This window comes from Lissotriton helveticus, chromosome 2_1 (assembly GCF_964261635.1).
Source record: "Lissotriton helveticus chromosome 2_1, aLisHel1.1, whole genome shotgun sequence".
Lineage (NCBI taxonomy): Eukaryota > Metazoa > Chordata > Amphibia > Caudata > Salamandridae > Lissotriton > Lissotriton helveticus.
Genome location: NC_136059.1, coordinates 2062709985 through 2062729833, shown reverse-complemented (window position 1 = coordinate 2062729833; position 19849 = coordinate 2062709985). Strand labels below are relative to the sequence as shown.

The window sequence follows — 19849 nt, the reverse complement described above, 5'->3', positions numbered from 1 at the left end:
TACATCAGCACCTCATTTCACTACTTCTCAAAAACAAAACATAACGCACACCTGCACAATAAAATCTCTCAAGCGAAACACCTCTTAATATTTTCCATCACAAACTACAAACATACACACACCTCTCAGACTACACAAATGAACAAACTCCAATGTCAAGCTTCCTTCCACCAGACCTAACACATATACAGCAACACAGCAACTCTCTTTTAACCGCATCTCATCCATTGGACAATTTAGAACCTTACTACATGACCCACATGCTGCACCACCAACCCTAACTCCTACACCTTCCACCCTAAGCAGACACACATAAAATAAGCACCGTGCCACACCTCACAACTTCGCTTCTCCACGTCTACTACAGAACAAGGTTACACTACAAAAACAGCACAGCACACCAAATCACTCTCAACCACTGACTCCCCCACCTACACATGCAGACTCATCAAAATGCCTTCTTAGCCTGTGGGACGAGGAACACGTTACAAAACAGCTAAACAATTGCTATCCTAAAACAGCTAAAACAGCTAAAAGCAACTCTTAGGACACACCTGCTTCAAGCCCACAAAATCCTGCTCAATCTTCTACAAAAGAAAGTCACACTATCACCAAAGGACGTTCTCCAAACTCTCTACTAATAAATGGTCGATCGCTCTCTAAAAGCAAACATCACATCTACGAACTTCTCACTGACGCAAAACCTGACATACTATTCATAAGTGAATCATGGTTGGGAGATTATATGGCTCCAGTCATGCATGAAGCCATTCCTCTAGGCTATCAAACGATGACCCAGGCTATCAAACGATGACCCAAAATCGAATAGGCAAAAGAGGAGGTGGCTTAGCTGTTGTGTTCAGACAGACACTACATATCACAAAAGCTGATGACATTTCCATAAAAGATTATGGGTCTCTTTTCATCAGATGCAATCCTACACCATCTTCCTCCTGTAACTTCCTGCTCCTTTACAGACCTCCACCTAGCAATGCAACATTCCCAGACATACTTCTAGACACAATTTCAAACCTGATTACACTACACTCCAACCTATACGTTCTGGGTGACCTCAACATTTGGTTTGGCAAACCCAATACGCCTCATCCAAAAACAATCATCACTGGCCTAGATGCACTGAACCTGCATCAGATGTTCACAAACCCACACACGTTGCTGGACAAATTCTAGATGTCATTTTTACAAATACAGAACAAGTTACCTTTCACACAATGACTCCGGTCACATGGTCAGACCACCATTTGCTTGCCTTCCAACATAAAAAAAAACACTATGCAACGCCCCTAAAACCACTTTATATTCATCCATCTATCGACTGTGGAACAAACTCAATTTGGAACACGTAGAAACACAACTAACATTCAGTACAGATCTAGACACAATACATTCTGTTAAAAACTATATCAGCAGCTACAGGAAGCTTTTGATATACTAATACCACAAAAACCACACAACAGAACAAAAGAAAATAAGCACCTTGGAGAAATACAAATATAATAGAGATAAAACAACAAATTAGAAAGCGGCAACATGCCTGGCTCAAAGAAAACACCAATCAAGACAAACTTTGCCTACAGAAAATTAACAAATTATACAAGTCAGCTATCAGAAAAGCTAATAAAAGATACTATTCAGACAGAATTTAAAATGCTAATTGTGCAAATAAAGAATTGTATAAAATTCTCAATGAATTTCGTAAACCAAATTGCCTAGAAGGAGCATATCCTGTTACTCAAGATTTCACAGACAGACATTACAGGGCCAAAGCAGACACGTTGGACTCATACTTAAAAAAAAGTCAAAGTACCAGCACTGAACTTTTTCCAAAACAACAATCCAAGAATACTGCAACCCAGCCTCTCAGTTCCTTCCAACACATTTTACACAATGAATTTATGGGACTGGTCAAAGCAAGCAGGCCTGCCAGCAGCCCTTCGGACCCGTGTCCACCACAAAACTTCATGACAGTTCTTCTAAGAACCTCTGCTGCAACAATAGTAATAAGAATCATCAACAATTCCTTAACTACCAGAATATTTCCAGAAGAACTCAAAAAGTCATAGGTACAGACATTAGTGAAGAAAACAAACTTGGACCCGCTGAACTCTGACAATACAGATCAATTAGAAATGGACCTTTCCTAGGCAAATTAATAGAAGGAGCAGCATTCGTCCAGATGTCAAAATTCATTGGAGATAATGAAATAGTTTCAGACTTCCAAATCGGATTCTATCCAGGAAGAGGCACAGAATCTGCCCTCGTTGCCATCTGGGATGACATGAAGAAAACAGTTGACCGCAACGGGGTTGCTGCGCTACTTCTCTTGGACCTCCCGGCTGCCTTTGAAATGGTTGACCATGACACTCTGATACAAAGACTCTACGAAGCTGGCTTAGAGGGGATTGCTCTAGACTGAATCACATCCTACCTTCGCTACAGAACTAATGTCATCCATACCCCCCTTTCTTGACAAAACTGTACTTCACAAAAGCATGGGTCCCTCAAGGCTTTATCATCTCACCCATGCTTTTCAACATCTACATGAAGTCATTACCGTCACTGATCAATCAATTTCCCCTCACGTGCTATACCTATGCAGATGACACGCAAAAACTCCTTCAACTGGAATGCCCCATAGACATTGGAAACTCGCCCATTTTCAGTTGTCTCAGAGCTGTGGATCAATGTATGACGTGCAGCCATCTCAAATTGACTGTTCCCAAAATACAAAATGCTCATGTGTGGTGATTGTAAAGATTATGACCCGCTCACCACCATATCTACAGAAAAATACTCAAGAATTGACTCTTCCCCACATAACCACCATACGCAAACAGAAATATACAGCATATCCCTCTGTATATATGCATTTATTTAGACTATAAATATGTACCTATGTACGCATTTTGCTTTGTATAAACATGTATAATAATTATGTTTTTAAAAATATGATATTCATTAGTCCTGCTTCACAAATGTACATATTACTGATAGTTACATTATTCTATGTTTTAACATGTTTATAAGCAACTGCATACATAAGTAAATCTTATATCATAACTATTTATCTACAATTTCTGCACTATTGAATGACAAAAAATTAAAATTAAAATTAAAGTACAACACTTGAAAGCCGTAGTTTATTAAATGCATCTTTATTCTACATATACTACCTTCCTTATGCATATATATATATATATATATATATATATACCTTACATGTACTTATGTATCCATATGTATTACTTTTCTTCTAATTCAACATATAAAATGCACTACCCTATTTCACTCCCTATACCGCTCTCAATATATCTTCTACCTCAACTTTCTGACTCATCTCAAACCTCATTTCCAATGCACTACTCTTTCCAATGCACTACCCTATTTCTCACCCTATACCTCTATCAATGTATCCTCTACCTCCACTCTCTCATTCATCCCAAACCTCATACCACTACTATAATCCCCAAAATACCCTTTCGAGACTCCTCCCTACTCTACCCCTCCTTGCATCATCTCATACCTCGTTTACTATTCAGATCTCCCAAACAAGCCTTTCTAAACCCTTCCCTCTGACTCTTCCCCCTCCTCCTCCCCTTTACTCATCCCAAGCCTATGCCTACTGCTATGAGCTCTAAAAAAATGCTCCCCTCTTCTATCCCTCCACTATCCTCCTTTTCAATCCAAATAACAGACTAACATGTCCACCACTCAAATGAATTTCATTTTTCACTATACTAATTCACCACTAATCCTTTATGGGTTCTAGAGTAGCGCGCTACTCGCCGAAAAAACACTTCAACACCTCATGAGGGTAGCAAGCGCTATATGAAATCAAACCTTTTTTTCTCTTCCATCCCTCCACTATCCTTCTCATTTCAAATAACTGACTAACATATCCACAACTCAAATTACTTTCTTATATGTTACTCACCGAAAAAGTGATTTGATGCCTCGTTAGGGGTAGTAAGGGCTATATAAATGCCATTACAAAAATATATTGCGACTCCGATCTTCTGATATAGTCAGCAGCGGTATTGAGGGGGGTGTGAGCGTTAACTGTTTATCTATTACTCTCGACAGTGTTTGTTGCGCCACTCCCTGGAAATTTTGCTGTACTATGCAAGCGATACAAAATGAAAATAAAATCCCTCGTCTGTCTGGCTTACAATGGAGGAAAATGCCTCACTTCACACATCACAGTCTGCCCTCATGCAGTACATGTGATGTAATACTAAACTAGATAAACCTGTATCATTTCAAAATCGCTACTTCCCTCGGGGGCATCAATGCTACCTGGCATTCCCCCACATTTAGTTCTCTAGGTCTCCTTCCCATGCCTGTTTGGAGATTTGGAAAACATCTGGACTATTCATTATTAAGGGCCTGTAGACCCTAGAGATATTGTCGATATTCCTCAAGTATGGAGTAAATATTTGTCTCAAATATAGGTAGTGGACGAACTGTTTCCGGAGTAGCCCAATCTGTTTTTTTAAGATCGTCAAAAGATTTAATGTAGTTACAAGTAACTACATCTCTAACCATTGAGGTACCCAGCATTTTCCATCCTTTAAATTCTTTCGGAGTGCCTGATTGTGAGAGTAATGTGTCAACTCATAGTGGAGTTTAATCTGGAGATCTTGTGCAAGGTTAAATCGGGCTCTCCGTGTGATCCCCTTCCTATCTCAATACTTCGGCTCCTTGACTCCTCGCAGCTTTTAACGATCTGCACCACGCTCAATCTTTCACTTAAGTCGGCCTCTGTCCCACCCCGTTGGAAGCACGCAATGGTTACGCCATTGTTGAAAAAGCCCACTGCTGACCCCAATGTCCTCTCAAATTTTCGCCCCATTTCTTTGTTGCCTTCCTTCTCTAAAATTTTAGAGAGGCATATCCACCATCATCTATCTCAATTTATCTCTGATAACAATCTGTTACATCCTTCCCAGTCGGGTTTTCGCCCAGGTTTCTCGACTGAAACCACTCTCCTTGGCGTCACTGAGAACCTTCGCTCCTTGCTGGACAGAGGAGAAACAGCTGCACTGATATTACTTGATCTCAGTGCAGCTTTCGACACTGTCTCCCATAAGATACTTCTCCAATCTCTGACCGCCATCGGCATCGGTGGTCTAGCTCTGGAATGGTTGGCCTCATTCCTGACTGATCGCACTTTCCAAATTTTCTCCTCTTCGGCCTCTTCCAAAACATATTTATCACCCCATGGAGTACCACAGGGCTCGATCCTCAGTCCCCTGCTTTTTAATCTTTATGTCACTTCTTTGGCTTACATTGCCGAGTGTGCCGGGGTTACCTTATTCACATATGCCGACGACTCGCAAATTGTCTTCTACCTGACCCAATCCGATCAGGCCTCTACTTCCCTCCTTCAGTCTGGCCTAGGGGCGATAGCTAACTGGATGAATTCAAATCTTCTCAAACTGAATGGAGGAAAGACGGAGGTCTTGGTATTTGGGCAAAAATACGACCTTTGGAGTCGCAGGCACTGGCCCCCTGAGTTGGGCCCGCTCCCCGTACCATCGGAGCAGGTGCGCAATTTAGGAATGGTTATAGATCAGGGTCTGACATTGCAATGCCAAGCCAATAAAGTGTCCTCTACCTGTTTTGTCATTCTGCGATGGCTGAGGAAAATCCTGTGGATGCTGCCGTAAGACACCAGGAGAGCTGTGGTGGGCGCCTTGATTACCTCACGACTGGATTATGGTAACATACTCTACCTGGGGGCGACCAAGGCGGTCACCAGGCGCCTTCAGCTAGTGCAGAATGCGGCTGCGCATCTGCTCTGTGGCGTTCACAAAACGGATCACATAGCGGGACGCCTCCGCGAGCTCCACTGGCTGAAGGTGGAAAGTAGAGTGAAATCTAAAGCGCTGAGTTATATGCATAAAATCAAGCGGGGCAATGCTCCCAACTGCTTGCAGGCGCTTGTCAAACCTATTCCCCGTCACGCTCTCTTCGCTCCTCTTCCCAAAAGCTTTTTACTGTGCCCAAGATTAGATTGTCTAGGATGGGAGGCAGGTCCTTTTCTTACATGGGTCCCAAACTCTGGAATTCCCTCCCTCTAGACATTCGTTCTGAGAACTGTTATGCTCGTTTCCGAAAGGCCATTAAGACCTGGATTTTCAATCAGTAATCTGGGTATTCTCATGGCTTTCCACTCTGTGACATTTCTAGCGCCTGGAAACCCTTTCGGGTAGCTGTCGCGCTCTACAAACTTAATAAATAAATAAATAATCCATCAATTACCCTGTCTAGCCCATCTGAGCATTACCTTCTTGCCATACCTGCAGCATTACCTGCATGGTTGTGGGATGTTAGCAATAGGAAGCCCCTTGTAAAAGAATTATTGAGAAGAATGATTGCCTGGTGCCCAGAACTCGGTTCTATATGCTGGGTCATTAGAGGCCAAATATTCAGTCATTAATAAAGCCCTCCAAGAAAAATAGACTTCAAACACTTAAAAAATGGTACACACATAATTTCATTACTAAAAAGGCCGAAACATTGTAGTCAAATGTATTTAAAAAGTTTAATGAGAATTTATGTGGAAAGTTTTAGAGATATACAGGATTTTGGGAAGTACCACAATTTTAATAAGGGCGATCCTCACCATTAACAACAGTCGGGTGGGATTCTAGGGGGAAGAATGTCACGGAGGGAATATTTGTTTAACTCAGTCATTATGGGAACTAAATTTCAGAGGGGAAAAACATCAACCTCAGAGGAAGATTATAACAGTAGGACGAAACAAGGAAATGCCATACCTTCAGGTAACAACAATGGACAGAGGGCTTCAACAGCATGAGCAAACAAGCCTGACACATCTTTTTTACACATCAGCTCATCTGCAAGTGATAGACCAGGAGAGGGCAAGGTTTCAAAGGACTCAAGAGTACAAATCAGGAGTCAGAAAAAGAATTAACTACTGATAACTAAGTAATCAATATTTCACAAAGGAGATAAACTCACATGAAAACATTACTCAAAAAGGAATATCGTTTGTACCTACTTTTCATTCCAACGACCTAAGCGGAAATCAGCGTGTTTAATTTCATGCGTACTCTCACATTACAACATTTCTTTCATAATGTAAGTGAAAAGCAAACAGCCAAGGAAAAGGGAACTTTGACGAACTTGACACCAAAAAGTACATTTATGACAACCACTAGCCTAAAAGTACTGGATTCCTTTAAGACTGCAGTGAAAACTGAGATAAATAATTTATTCAAGCAACAAAAACAATAGTAAAGGATCCCACCATCAATTTTTGTATGGTGGATAAAGGAGGCGCTTTACTAGTTCTGGATAAAGATTACTACTTACAAAATAGTAACACATGTCTGATGATTCTGCCTATATGATGATCAATAAAAACACTAATAGAGAATTTTCTAACATTCTGCGGATCATTTAAAACAACGCTTTAGACAGAGGTACCATAACGGAAACAGATAAGATGTATCTAGTGCAACAATATGCCAAAACACCCACAATACACGCTATTGAAAAGTCACAAAGATCTGGCCGGAGTACCGGAACTCTGTAGTTCTGTACCAGAACCCTTTGATTCCTTAAGGAACAAGGTGATTAGCTGGTTAAATATCCACAGGCCTTTGCCGCCAAACTTGAGAGGGGAAATACTAATGGTCAGGCGGGTTCCTTGGGTGGGACATACAAAAAAGGAGATCAAGGGAGATTGTATCCTGGTAACCTTTAGAGATTCACAGATTGCTCCTTGCATCAGCAACTGGCTGGGCAGTCTGGGAAATACTACTATCCAACTGCTAGCATTGTCCTTTTTTTTATCCGTCTAGAAACCATAATTTGCATCCTAGGGTCAATGATGGTTGGACAAGGGTGGGATTTGCCATTGATGGTACTAGGTATAGGCCCGCATGGCAGGACACGCCATTGCAGAGCAACTATTTGCATCCCAATAGGTATAGTTGTCTCGAAGAGGTGGATTGACTGCACCAAGATGTATGCAAGGGAGGAAGCGATTGGGCGGTGCTTTCTGCAGCTGTACTAGAGGCAGCTCCGGATATCACTGATATTGAAAACTCCCCCTTTGACCTAGTGACTAATGGTCAGCCGAGTACTACTATTTTAGAATCCACCACACATTCTCCTAAAACCGCTTATCCCCTGGAAAGACGCAATGGGGCTAAAAGAAGTGAACATTTGGGTCTGGTAGGCTCCAACCCTATGACATTGATTGATTTAGATAGCCCTGGAGGTGGGAGGGAACCCGGAATAACTACTAATGAGACAACAACAGATAGCGGTTCCCTGAGGATAGGTGACCAAGTGAACCCTCCATTAACTATCTCAACATCAGGGAATAAACCCAGTGGCAGGGTTGGTAGTATAGTCTCATGGAACATCGCAGGAATGGGCCCCAGACTGCATTCACCAGAATGGGTTTCATTCATAAATGGCTATGATGTTTGCATTTTCCAAGAGACATGGGCCTGTGAGCCCCTGTTTCTCTTGGGTTTCCTCAACTTTGTTGTTCCTGCTGTGAGGGGCCCAAAGGGCAGACCAAAAGGGGGATTGACGATTTGGGCTCGACAGGCACTATTTGAAAAAATAGTAGAACTCCCCACAGGTAATAATGACATCCAGCACATAAGATTAAATGTGACCAAGGGGGAACCGTTAGACATTTATAATTTGTATAGAAGAGGTTCAAACGGGGGGGAAATCTCCAGTTTTAGTAGTACTGGACTAGTAGTAGATGGTCAGCTGAAGTAATCCAGATGAATGCCTTATGTATGGAAAGGGGGGTAAGAGCTCTGAATGGAAGGTCTGTAAGCGATGGACAAGGGGCTAACACATTTGATAATGGACGATGGCAAAGTCGAATTGATGATGTCATCTGCAACTTGGCAATCTGGCACCTAATGATTGACAAGAGGGTGGTATGTAGGCAGGAGAGCGACCATAATCCCCTATGTATCACCCACAAATTATGGGGCGGGGAGGGGGAGGGCCCAAACGACACACAAGAGGGGATACCAGAGATCGTTCCAACGAACGATATGATAAGAGTCAAGTGGCCCAAAGTAGTGGTGAACCAAGAGGCCTTGGATAGCATCAGCAAGGAATGAGAGATCACCACTGTAGCCTTGGAAGCTATGTTGAAGATGGGAACGGAGGGAGGTATAGAAATGGATGAGATCACTAACCTCCACTGTGCATTCTTTAGCCTAATAAAAGGTTACTTTTATAGGGCAGTACGGGTGCAACCTGGGAAGAAAACTCCCCCATATCAAGCAGGGTGGTATAAAGCACAGTGTAGGGCAGCAAGAAGTTCACTGGGGATGGCTATTAAGAGTAAGGTGCCAGCTGATGTGAGGGAGGCGAGGCGGGTGTATAAGGCTAGTATTCACCAGGCTAAGAAGGACTGGGATGAGCAGCATTGGTTAGACCTTAAGGCCACCAGCTCAGCCAAAGACTCCAGACTATTCTGGAATATAGTCAAGTGGGGGAAAGGTGGCATCTCTGAACCACCCTCAAACTATGTCTCACAGAGTAGCTGGTTGGACTACTTTGGGCCCCAATACAAATGTCGTCCAGAGGACATCTTGGGAGATTCTGTGTTAACTACAGTTTTTAAATTACCGCCTTTTTTAAAAACCGATGTAGTAATGGCCCAAGATTCAGTGGCGCAGGGTAAAGCCCCGGGACCAGACGGGGTGCCCGCTGATGTCTTTCTCCATGAAAAAACTGTTGGGGGAAGTATATCTTGAACCTGGCGAACGCGGTAGCTTTAGGGGCACCAGTGCCAAAATCGTGGCTGGGGGCGGTAATAATACCCGTATTTAAAAAGGGAGACAAAACTATACCGGGGAATTATAGGCCCATCAGCCTAATAGATACGGTCCAGAAGGTTGCAGGAAAAATTACCCTAACAAAGATCATGAACTGGGTAGAAGAATCTAATGTACTATCACCCTACCAATCCGGATTTCGTAAATTGACTAGCACAGTAGACCAGATCTTTAGGTTTACTTTGCTACATTGGAAAACAGTGCAGCTGGAGAAGGGAAGTCTGTACGCAGCTTTTATTGATCTGCGTGCAGCTTTTGATTTAGTCCCCCGCTCCTTGTTATGGAAAGTCCTAAGCGAGATGGGTATGCCAGCTGAGATTCTATCCCTGGTCATGAGATTACACGCGGCCAACTATGCAAAGATTCATTGGGGTAGGCATGGCCAGGTAACCGATGAGTTCCCAGTGGAAAGAGGGGTACGTCAAGGCTGTGCCATGGCGCCAACACTTTTTTCCTTATATATTAATGGTGTTGTGGAGCGCATGTTGTCTGCGTATGTTGATGCTCCAGTTTTGGATGGTTTGAAAACCCCAATATTACTTTTTGCAGACGACACATTGATAGTGTCTAAAACCCCTAGTGGCCTTCAGCGTGCCCTGAACATTTTTGAGGACTTTTGCAGGGATCGCGGCCTCGAAGTAAATGTGGCAAAAACAAAGCTCATGACTTTTAACGCTCACCTTAGTTTCAGAGGGAACTTTTTCTTGGATGGATGGCCAGAAGGTGGAAATAGTATCAGACTTCGTTTACCTGGGAGTCCATATAGACAAGGGTGCTAAGTGGAAGAAACATATGGAAATGGCAGCCCTTAAATTCCGCCAAAACACAGGTGTCATAAGTGCTGAGCATAAAAAATCATTGACCAGACCAATTAAGCCAGCACTTCAGGTATATGAAGCCAAAGCAGTTGGCTCTGCGCTATACGGCGCTGAGCTTTGGGGCTATGACAACCTGGTACCACTAACACTCACAGAAAATAGGTTTCTCCGAAGCCTTATTGCTCTACCTAAAAGCACACCCTTGAAGCCGCTACATTGCGAGTTGAGCAGGAAAGCCATATCTGATATGGCCAGATTGCGACCCATTCTATACTGGCGTCGCATCTGGGTAACTCCTGAACTCGCACACTACGCAAGGGGCTTCCTGGATGTAATCAACCGGGACAAATTTCATAAGATAGGTTGGTTAGGGGATTTGCGTAGATCTTTGGTGTCTTTGGGTTTGATTGAGCTTTGGGAGAAACCAGAGGAGGTGCAGTTTCCGGCTAAAGAAATTATAAAAGCAAAGTACTGGGAAACAGTAAATCATAGGAATTGGAATGATGCTGACGCTTCCACGTTGGAGGGCCAGTATCTTGAATGGAAATGTTGCCCTTCCCTTGAGCTTTACTGGGACATTATAACCAAGCCCCAGGAAAGGAAGTTATACTTCCAGCTCAGTGTGGGGTCCATTCCTATTAGATCGCTAACTGGCAGATGGGCCGAAGGTAACTCTCATTTTTGTCCATCTTGTAAAGTCTGCATAGAGACCATTGCCCATCTATTGTTTGTATGTGCGGCCTACTGTCTACCCCGACGTGTCTGGTTGAGGGCCATGTGTAAACAGCTTGGCACAAGGGATAGTGTTGTGGCCCTTAGAGTAATACGTACTAGTTCTTCCCCCACCATTGCTGTGGCTGTTGCGAAATACCTAGGCTGGGCATGGGCAATCAGGAGAACTTCCCTGGCACAATAATAGGATGTACAGAGAAATGTAGTCCTTTTCCTGCCCTTCCAATCAGCTATTGAGAATCTGATTATACATTGGTGTTGTACTTTTGTATGAACTCTGTGGTTTTAAATTGAATTTTAAATGGAAGTCTTGTAGCTTTATATTTTTTAATTTCTCTGTGACTGTAAATATGTTTTTAATATTACTGTTATGAATGTAAGGTCTTATAGGTGTTTTGCTTTTATGAGTTTTCTAACCTCGAATAAAGCATACTTGACTGACTGACTGACTGGTTCTAAATGCACTGGGGACTGATAATGCTCATCATGAAAGAAAAAGTCCATAAATCCATAAGTTCATTACCAATTAATTTTTGAGAAAATTAATAAATGGGCAATTTCATGAAAGACTATCTTGAAAAAATATGTGGAATTTTTGTCGTCATGTCCATTAGATAACAAGATATTATACATTTGAGAATACATTCACACAAAACAGAACAAAAAGCAAAAAGAAACTCTTCTGGGACCAATATTAGCGCAGGCGGGAGACACTGTTCAAGGAAAGGAACAGTGCAGATCCATTACTTGCTAATACACCTATAATCCGAAGGTGCCCCTCAAGCACAATGATAACTACGAATAACAGGATAACTATAGGGATACGATTAGTGTACATATTTTCACCTAAAAAATAAATTCTTCATGACTTGCACTCCCAGGTATTGGAACGCCTGCTCTCCAATTTCCAGGCAGGCACAGTGAGCCTATTGTTCCACATCAGGTGCCACTGTCACTGGAAATATCATTGTTTCGGTCCAGTTTACCTCACATCCGGAGAGGCTTAAATTACTTCTAAACCGGGTTGGATTAATGCACAAATGACTATCACAAGGTGGGTGCAATTCTTTTTGACCCTTCTAGGAACCGTTTTAGGACAGGTCTTCTGAAAAAGCTTTTGCATAATTTTCCTCTGGTGTAAGCTTCGATGGCAGCGAGGTGTACCTTTATGCCTGAGTAGTTGATGTGACTGTCAAGAAGGTGAGTTAGAATCATGATCACTGTTTCTTGTGTATTGATTGAGTTCATTTGGTTGTTAGCGTTGCACCAAGTGGTGTACTGCTTCAATTTAAAGGATAGCATTGTCTTGTAGTTTGTTTTCTGACCTCCTTTAGAATTTCCATTGTTTGTTGAGGCAAGTTGAAGTGGCCAAACTCTACGTATTCAGGTGCCAGGCCACTAGGCGTAACGTTACTGGCTACGGGTGAAAGATTTGGCCCTGTTGCATTGTTAGAAGGTCCTTGTACGCTCTGATTTTAATTATCTGTCCCTTGGACAGTTCTAGCAGACTTGTGTACCATGTTTGTCTGGCCCATTGTGGAGCAATGAGAATTAGGTTTGTCCCTGGTTGTTTTGCTTTTTCCAGAACTCTTTGGATTAGAGGTGTGGTGGAAAAGCGTATGTAAATGCCTCTGACCGACCTAGTGACAGGGCATTCCCTTTTGACAGGTGGTGAGGAAACCGCGAGGCAAAGAACTGGCATTTCTTGTTCTGTATTGTCGCAAACAGGTCTGTTTCTGGGGTTCCCCAGAGTTTGAAGATGTATTGTACTGGCTTGTGCGTCAATTCCCACTCGTGGAGCAGTTGTTCTGTCTGCTCAGAAGATCTGCTGTTGTGTTGTATATTCCTGGTAGATGTATTGTTTGCAGATTGATTCTTTGAGAAATTGACCTTTGCCAGATCTATTGTGCTAACTTGCTTAGCGGAAATGACTTAGCACCTCCCTGTTTGTTGAGGTAGAACATTGTGATAGTGTTGTCCGATTGAATCAAGACAGTCTTTGAGCGAATGTGTTTCTGGAACGCTTTCAATGCTAGGAATACTGTTTTCATATTCAAGTAATTGATGTGTTTATGGAGTCAAGGTTGTTCCACTGACCTCGTACCTTCAGTGGTTTGAAGTGTGCTCCCCATCCGTTAAGGAATGCGTCTGTGTTGATTGTCTCAGAAGGAGTTGGGTTTTGAAAAGGTCTCTCTTGTGCTATGTTGTTGGATGCCCACTATTGTATTTCTGCTTGTAGCCTGTGCTTAACAAGCACTATATCCTCCCAACTCCCTGCGGCTTGTGACCAGTTGTTGGTAAGACATGCCTGGAAGGGGCGCATATGTAGGAATGAGTGGGATGCATGATGCCATCATGCCCATGAGCTTCATGACTCTCCTAAATGTCAGAGATTGACTCTTCCGGTAGAGAGAGGTTTCTTGTTTGATCGCTTGTATCCTTTTTTGCGTAGGGTAAGCTGTGCGAGTTGTGAGTTCAGTCCTGCACCTAAAAAAGTGTTTTCCCTTTCTCATTTTGTGAAAGATTTCTTGTGATTTATTGAGAATCCTAATCTTTGCGGTGTGTGGATTGCTCTTTAAACATGGCTGAGACATGTTTGTTTTTAGTTTGCCTTTATAAGCCAGTCGTCCAGGTAAGGGTAGACGTGCATTCCATCCTTTCGCATCCATCCTTTCGCAGGTGTGCCCGACTGAGGCTAGGCACTTGGTGAAGACACATGGTGCTGATTTTATCCCAAAAGGGGCTACCTTGAACTGGTAGTCTGTTTCCTTGTGTAGGAACTGGCGATATTTTCTGTGGTTTTTGTTTCTTGGGGATGTGTAAATAAATAGGCATCCTTGAGATCTATTGTGGCCATGTAATCTCCTTTTTGAATTTATGAGATTATTTCCTGGTGTAGTCATTTTGAAACGCTGTCTCAAGGTGAATTTGTTTATGAACCTTGGTCTTAGTGATAGTAGTTTCCTGTGAAAAAGTCCTGTTTTGGTACCAATTCTATTGCTTATTGTTGAAGACGGTCTTTAATTTCCAAATGTAACTTTATGAGTTCTGATTTGAGGAACCTCCTTATTTTTGGGTGGTTTGCTGGTGGTGTTTTATGTCAGTTCTATGCAATACCTGTATTTTACCAAATTAATATCCAATTGACTGGGGTGATCTTTCACCACTGTTGTAGGTACTGTGATATGCTGCCTCCCACTGGTGTTGTGTGTGGGTCTTTTCCTTTGCAAGAGTCAATTTGAGCCATTCCCTCTTCCTCTAGAGGGCTGGCCACTGCCTCTTCCTCGAAAGGACTGCTTTGGTTGTTGTTGCCAACCCAGGTATCGTGCTTGCTGGCTTGTTTGTTGACCATTTCCTTGGTCCTGTTGTTGATGTGACATTTGCTGTCCCTAAACAAAGGTTCCTCTTCCTGTGTTTTTTTTCTTCCGTTAAACCCTCCTCTTTTGAAGGTACCTCTTTGTTGTAGGGCTCCCATGGCTCTTGCAGTTTTGTTATCTTTCTTAATCTGCTGGAGAGATTCATCTACTTCTTTTCCAAAAAAAACCTCCCCTGTAAATGGTCTGTTAATGATGGAGGTTTGAACCACCTGCTTAAACCCAGATATTCTAAGCCAGGCACGCCTTCTTAGAGTGGTGTCTGTGCACATCTGTCTGCTGCATTGAGCGCTGATGTAAGGCATGGGTTAGAGATGGTTTTGCCTTCTTGGACAATAGATTTAGCCCTTTTCTTGTCCTCTTCGGGGAGCTTGTTGATGAGCTCCTCCATGTCAACCCATTGCTGGTGTCCGTACCTGTTCAGGAGGGCATTAGAGTTTGTGATGCGCCACTGCACCGCTGCTTCCTTTTCCATTTTTCTGCCTACCATATCCATATGTTTGCTTTCTTTCTCTGGGGGTGGTCCACTGTTAGAGAGGGCATTTGCTCTTCTCCTGGCCGTGGTAACAATGATGGAGTCAGGCACTGTGTTTCCCTTGATATACTTAGGGTCCTTGGAAGAGGGTTTGTACATCTTTTCGACCCTTGGTTTTACCCCCTTGCTTGAGGCTGGATCCTTAAAACCTTCTTTGCCTTGGTCCAGGATGCTTGGTAGCATTGGTAGGTAGTGAGTCCCGTTATTGGCTGGACCTAGTGTTTCTAAAAGGAAGCATGTGTCTCCCTTTTCCTCTTTGAGGGGAACTCCGAAAAGGTCAGTTGCTCTTTTTACTAGGCCTTTGTAGAAGGCTATGTCATCTGGTGGAGATGCCTTTGAGGGATAACAGCATATGTCCTCCTCTGGGCTTTTAGTGTCGAGGTCATTCCAAGTGTCCTCGAAATTTTCAGAGGTGTCCTCTTCTGGCGCCTTGATGTCTTCCTCGAGATCTTCATCGCGAGGTTCGTGGGTTGGAAGTGACTCGAGAATCTCCTCTTCTTCTCTTTCGGCATCTTCCACACCTTCGGCATCGACATTGTCCGCTTCGGCGACTGGGATCTTAGGAATTCGGAATTCCTTGAGTGAGGCGTCAAACTCCTTCTTTTTCTGGTGGAGCGTCGCCATTTCGGCTTCAAAGCCATTTCCTTTTCTTCACAACTTCGAGTGCTCTCTGGGCGTCGGAGACCGGAGATTTTTTTTCTTGCTTGCACTTGCCTCTGGTTTCGACAGAGTTGCGGTTCCCTTCAGGGGTTTGTGTTTGACCCTTATTTACGGTGCCTTGTGTGATTTTCCCTCATTGGTGTTCCTTGGGAGGGTTCCGTGGGGTTCCTTGGATCTCGGCTGGCCTTCGTTCGCCTTTTTCTTCGCCGTCGGGGCTGCCTTAGGCTGTCCCTTATTATCGTGGCTCTTTGGTTCCGATGGTTGTGTATGGTGTCTTACCTCATCTGTCATTTTCTCTGTATCCTTCGCAATCTTTTTGTGGGCGTGGGTTTTTCCAACATATTCCAATTCCCGGGTAAAGAAGCGAAGCAAACTAAGACAAGAATATAGAGCAACTTACTCCGCAGATCACTGATAGACAACAAGTGTCTGTCAACAAAACACTTTAAAGTAAGGCTTCGGAGGTGAAACCTTATGCGTATTAAATTTGGAATAAATCTAGCCCTTCTATGACAAAGAAGCAAGACATGTTAGGTTAAAAAGAGAGTTGAAAGCTATACTGGTCCACCAAGTCTTCCAGAGGCAGAGATTTGGCAGCCGAACATTCTCTTTTTAAGCTCATATCTTCAGGGACAAATTGCCCGCTTAATAACCCACTTTGAGAGCTTTAAAGAATGCCTTTACTGCAGACGTTGGAGTTATAAACAGGAACTTGAGTGTACCACACACACAATGTTGTTTGAATGATGTTTTCCCCTCCACTCTAATGAGCACTATCCCTCACTTTCCTAGCCTTTCCCCGTTTGGTGTTATAAAACGGCATACAAACTGCAAGTGATGGCATCAAAAAACTGATTTAAAAAATTACATAATTAACCCTTAAAATGAATACAAAATGGCCCTTATATGCAGATGGTTAGCACTACAGCATGTGCTTTATTTTAATTCAGCATAAGCGGACAGTTGAAAGTACAAATCGATCTATCTCAGAACATCATAAAATCCACAATGATCGTCTAAGCTGTTTCTCTGGTAAATAATCAGCCATAAAGCTCTTAATAGGTTGGAAAGGCCACATTTACTTCCTAACATCATCCACTGCTTTTTTGAAGACATTGATCATAAGAAGACGTGGCTCTAGATACATTAGGTGTTCATAAACAAATAACATAGCGAATCTGGCATTTTTGATTTAGCTCCCCAAATTAAACTCAATACATAACCAATACATGAGGACATTTTAATATTGTTGGGTAACATATGAACTATAAAAACCCACAAACAATTTAATATTTAAATGTTAATTTTATATTCCACTTTACTTGCCTTTTTGGTCTATGTTCAACAAAAGACAATGAAACAATCAAAAGATTCACTACTGAGCATTAGAAGGACCTTCCTTTCACATGTGCACTGTTCTTTTCTGCTGAGAGAACTTGGTGCATAGACTTAATCAAGATATCTTCATCGGTGGGTTGGTTTTTTCACAGCAAGAGACACAGCAAGAAGTTAATTCTAGCAACAAAATTGATGAGTAATAACCAATGACAAGTTATCCTTATTTAGTTTGAGAGCGACTGTTTTGGAAGATGTTCAATTCTATGAGACTGGTAGCAACAAAATCAACCTCTCTCATTCACATGTGTACCTGACAGCATCTGTACATGGCTTAAGTAGGTCTTGTTTCCAGTCACGCTTATATAATGTTGCCTGCTTATACATAATGTACATGCTATGTAGTAGAAGGAAATAGGTAGATTTGTCTTGCAATTATGCAAATAGTTTTCTTTTTTAGTTTGTTTATTGTGAATGTGCCACAAATGGAAGAGACTCTACTGGATCAAAACATTATGTACAAGGCGCCAGCCCTGTCAGAAGGTTGTACATTACACATTAGGCACATTGTTTATGGAAATCCAAGCACAGTTTGCAGGCGGCTTCATACCTGTGGTGTGTCCCTGTTTCTCACTTGAGTGCTGTGTGAGATCAATCGTCCTGTCAATTTGAAACACGCTCAAGTCTTCTTCATCTAAGGCAATATCTCCCCAAAAGGCAGCTGAAAAACATATATAAAAGTTAATTGCACTACGGATTATCCAGAAGGAAATATCTTTATTTAAAAACAATGGCACTCCATTACAAAACACTACTTGCAAACTCATATACTGTATAGCTCAAACCATAAAGCGTAAAGTGCCTCATTTATCATTTCACTAGTGTGCTATATAGGAATTACAAGCTACAGTAAAGGAGCCTCCATAAAACTTTTGTGAGAGAAAGTCCTTAAACTATATGTAGATATGTGTAGAAGTCAATTTGTGCTATTGGCAGTCGAAGTTCCTCATTACAATGGCGATAGGACGCATGTCCACCGGCCATCGCCACAGGCAGGTGTCCGTCCGACAATGTGTTGGTGGTCTCACCTGCCCAATTATAATAGGACCGCCGTGCAGGCGGCAGTAAAATGCCTTTTTCTTCAGCTGCCCAGGAAAAAGGCAGCAGCACAAGCCACTGTAGAAAAAAGCCACTTTGTGAATATCCATGCACCGTGTGCCAGGCACCATGTGGTGTCTGGCACACGGTGCATAGATGTGTGGGAGGGCACTACATGTGCCCCCCCAGGCCACTTAGCAGTGGCCCACGGGCCATTTCCATGGTCAGAACACCATGTAAAGGCTGAGGGAAAGGGACATCCTAATCCCTACGGTGGTGCCTGCGCAGGCACCGCCCCATTGTAGGGATAGGAGTCCAACCACCGCCCGACGAGATCCTTGATACTGTTAGAGGCAGGGTTCTTTCCCCCCGACCACTGTGCTCCGACCACTCGTATTATAATCCGGCTGTTGGAATGCTGCCATGGATGCCGGTGGGGCAGCCACCGACACCCTGTCGGTGGCAGTCCCACCGACATCCAAGTTAGGCTCTGAGTGTTTTCAAACTTAAAATGGAAAGGAAAAACACGTAATATGAGACTTAAATGTCAAATAAATAAAGGCACCTCTCAGGGACATGTTCAAGTGCTGTGTGTTCATAGACAGATCACATTTCGGGCTCTGTCTTCTGACAAATTGTTGCTTATTCTACTTACCTGGAGATTGGTGTTTTTTTTTTCACTGACTGCAAAGTTAGAGGACTTTGTAAAGTGAACTGTCTGACAGTCTTACTGGGGTACACGGAGTATGAAAGGGAAAGGCTGCAGGATGTCAGTTTTTTGCTAACACATACCAACATTTAAATCCCTGTAAAATACCTGTACAAATATTTAAAAATATATGAGCAGCTAGGAAAGCACAAATGAAGCACACTATTTGTATTTCTGAAGCGTAATGGAAACAAAGAGTTTATTATGATCAACACAAATCAAGACACTTTAATTGGTGGTTTGAAAATTATAAATATTTGCTGGAACCTATTTCCGCACATTATCGTTTGTGCTAGTTATTTCCAATGGGGTTGCAAATAGCACCTGCTGCATGAATATTAATGAGACATGCAATTTGCGACCCTATTAGGAATCGCAAATAGTGTCTGAGCCACTGTTGTAAATTCCTATTTGCGACTCGCAAATTGCGAGTTGCAATACGACGCAATTTGTGACTCGCAAATTCGAAGGGTCGTACATCTGGCCCATAGTCAGATCTGGATGACATTTTCTCTAAAATTATATTGATAAAAATTTAGTTCTAATTAACTAGGGCACGTTGTAATAAATGATGGCTATATTTTTTAAAGCGCTGGGTAATACATACTGGGTAGTCATCATTCAGAGATAAATTTCAAACATCATCATTTGAAAGGGATTATGTAGAGAAAATAAACAAGCAATATATTCCCAAACTTGTGATATAGCTGCAAAGA

The 19849-nt window shown here is 42.5% G+C and overlaps 1 protein-coding gene across 1 annotated transcript in view; it reads right to left on the bottom strand.

Moving 5' to 3' along the window:
* Positions 1-19849, bottom strand: part of TLL1 (tolloid like 1) — a 363446-nt gene that overhangs the window by 223065 nt on the left and 120532 nt on the right. The window contains exon 2 of the mRNA XM_078677025.1: positions 17937-18047. Coding sequence (XP_078533151.1) covers positions 17937-18047 — 111 coding nt within the window. The remainder of the gene's footprint in view (positions 1-17936; positions 18048-19849) is intronic.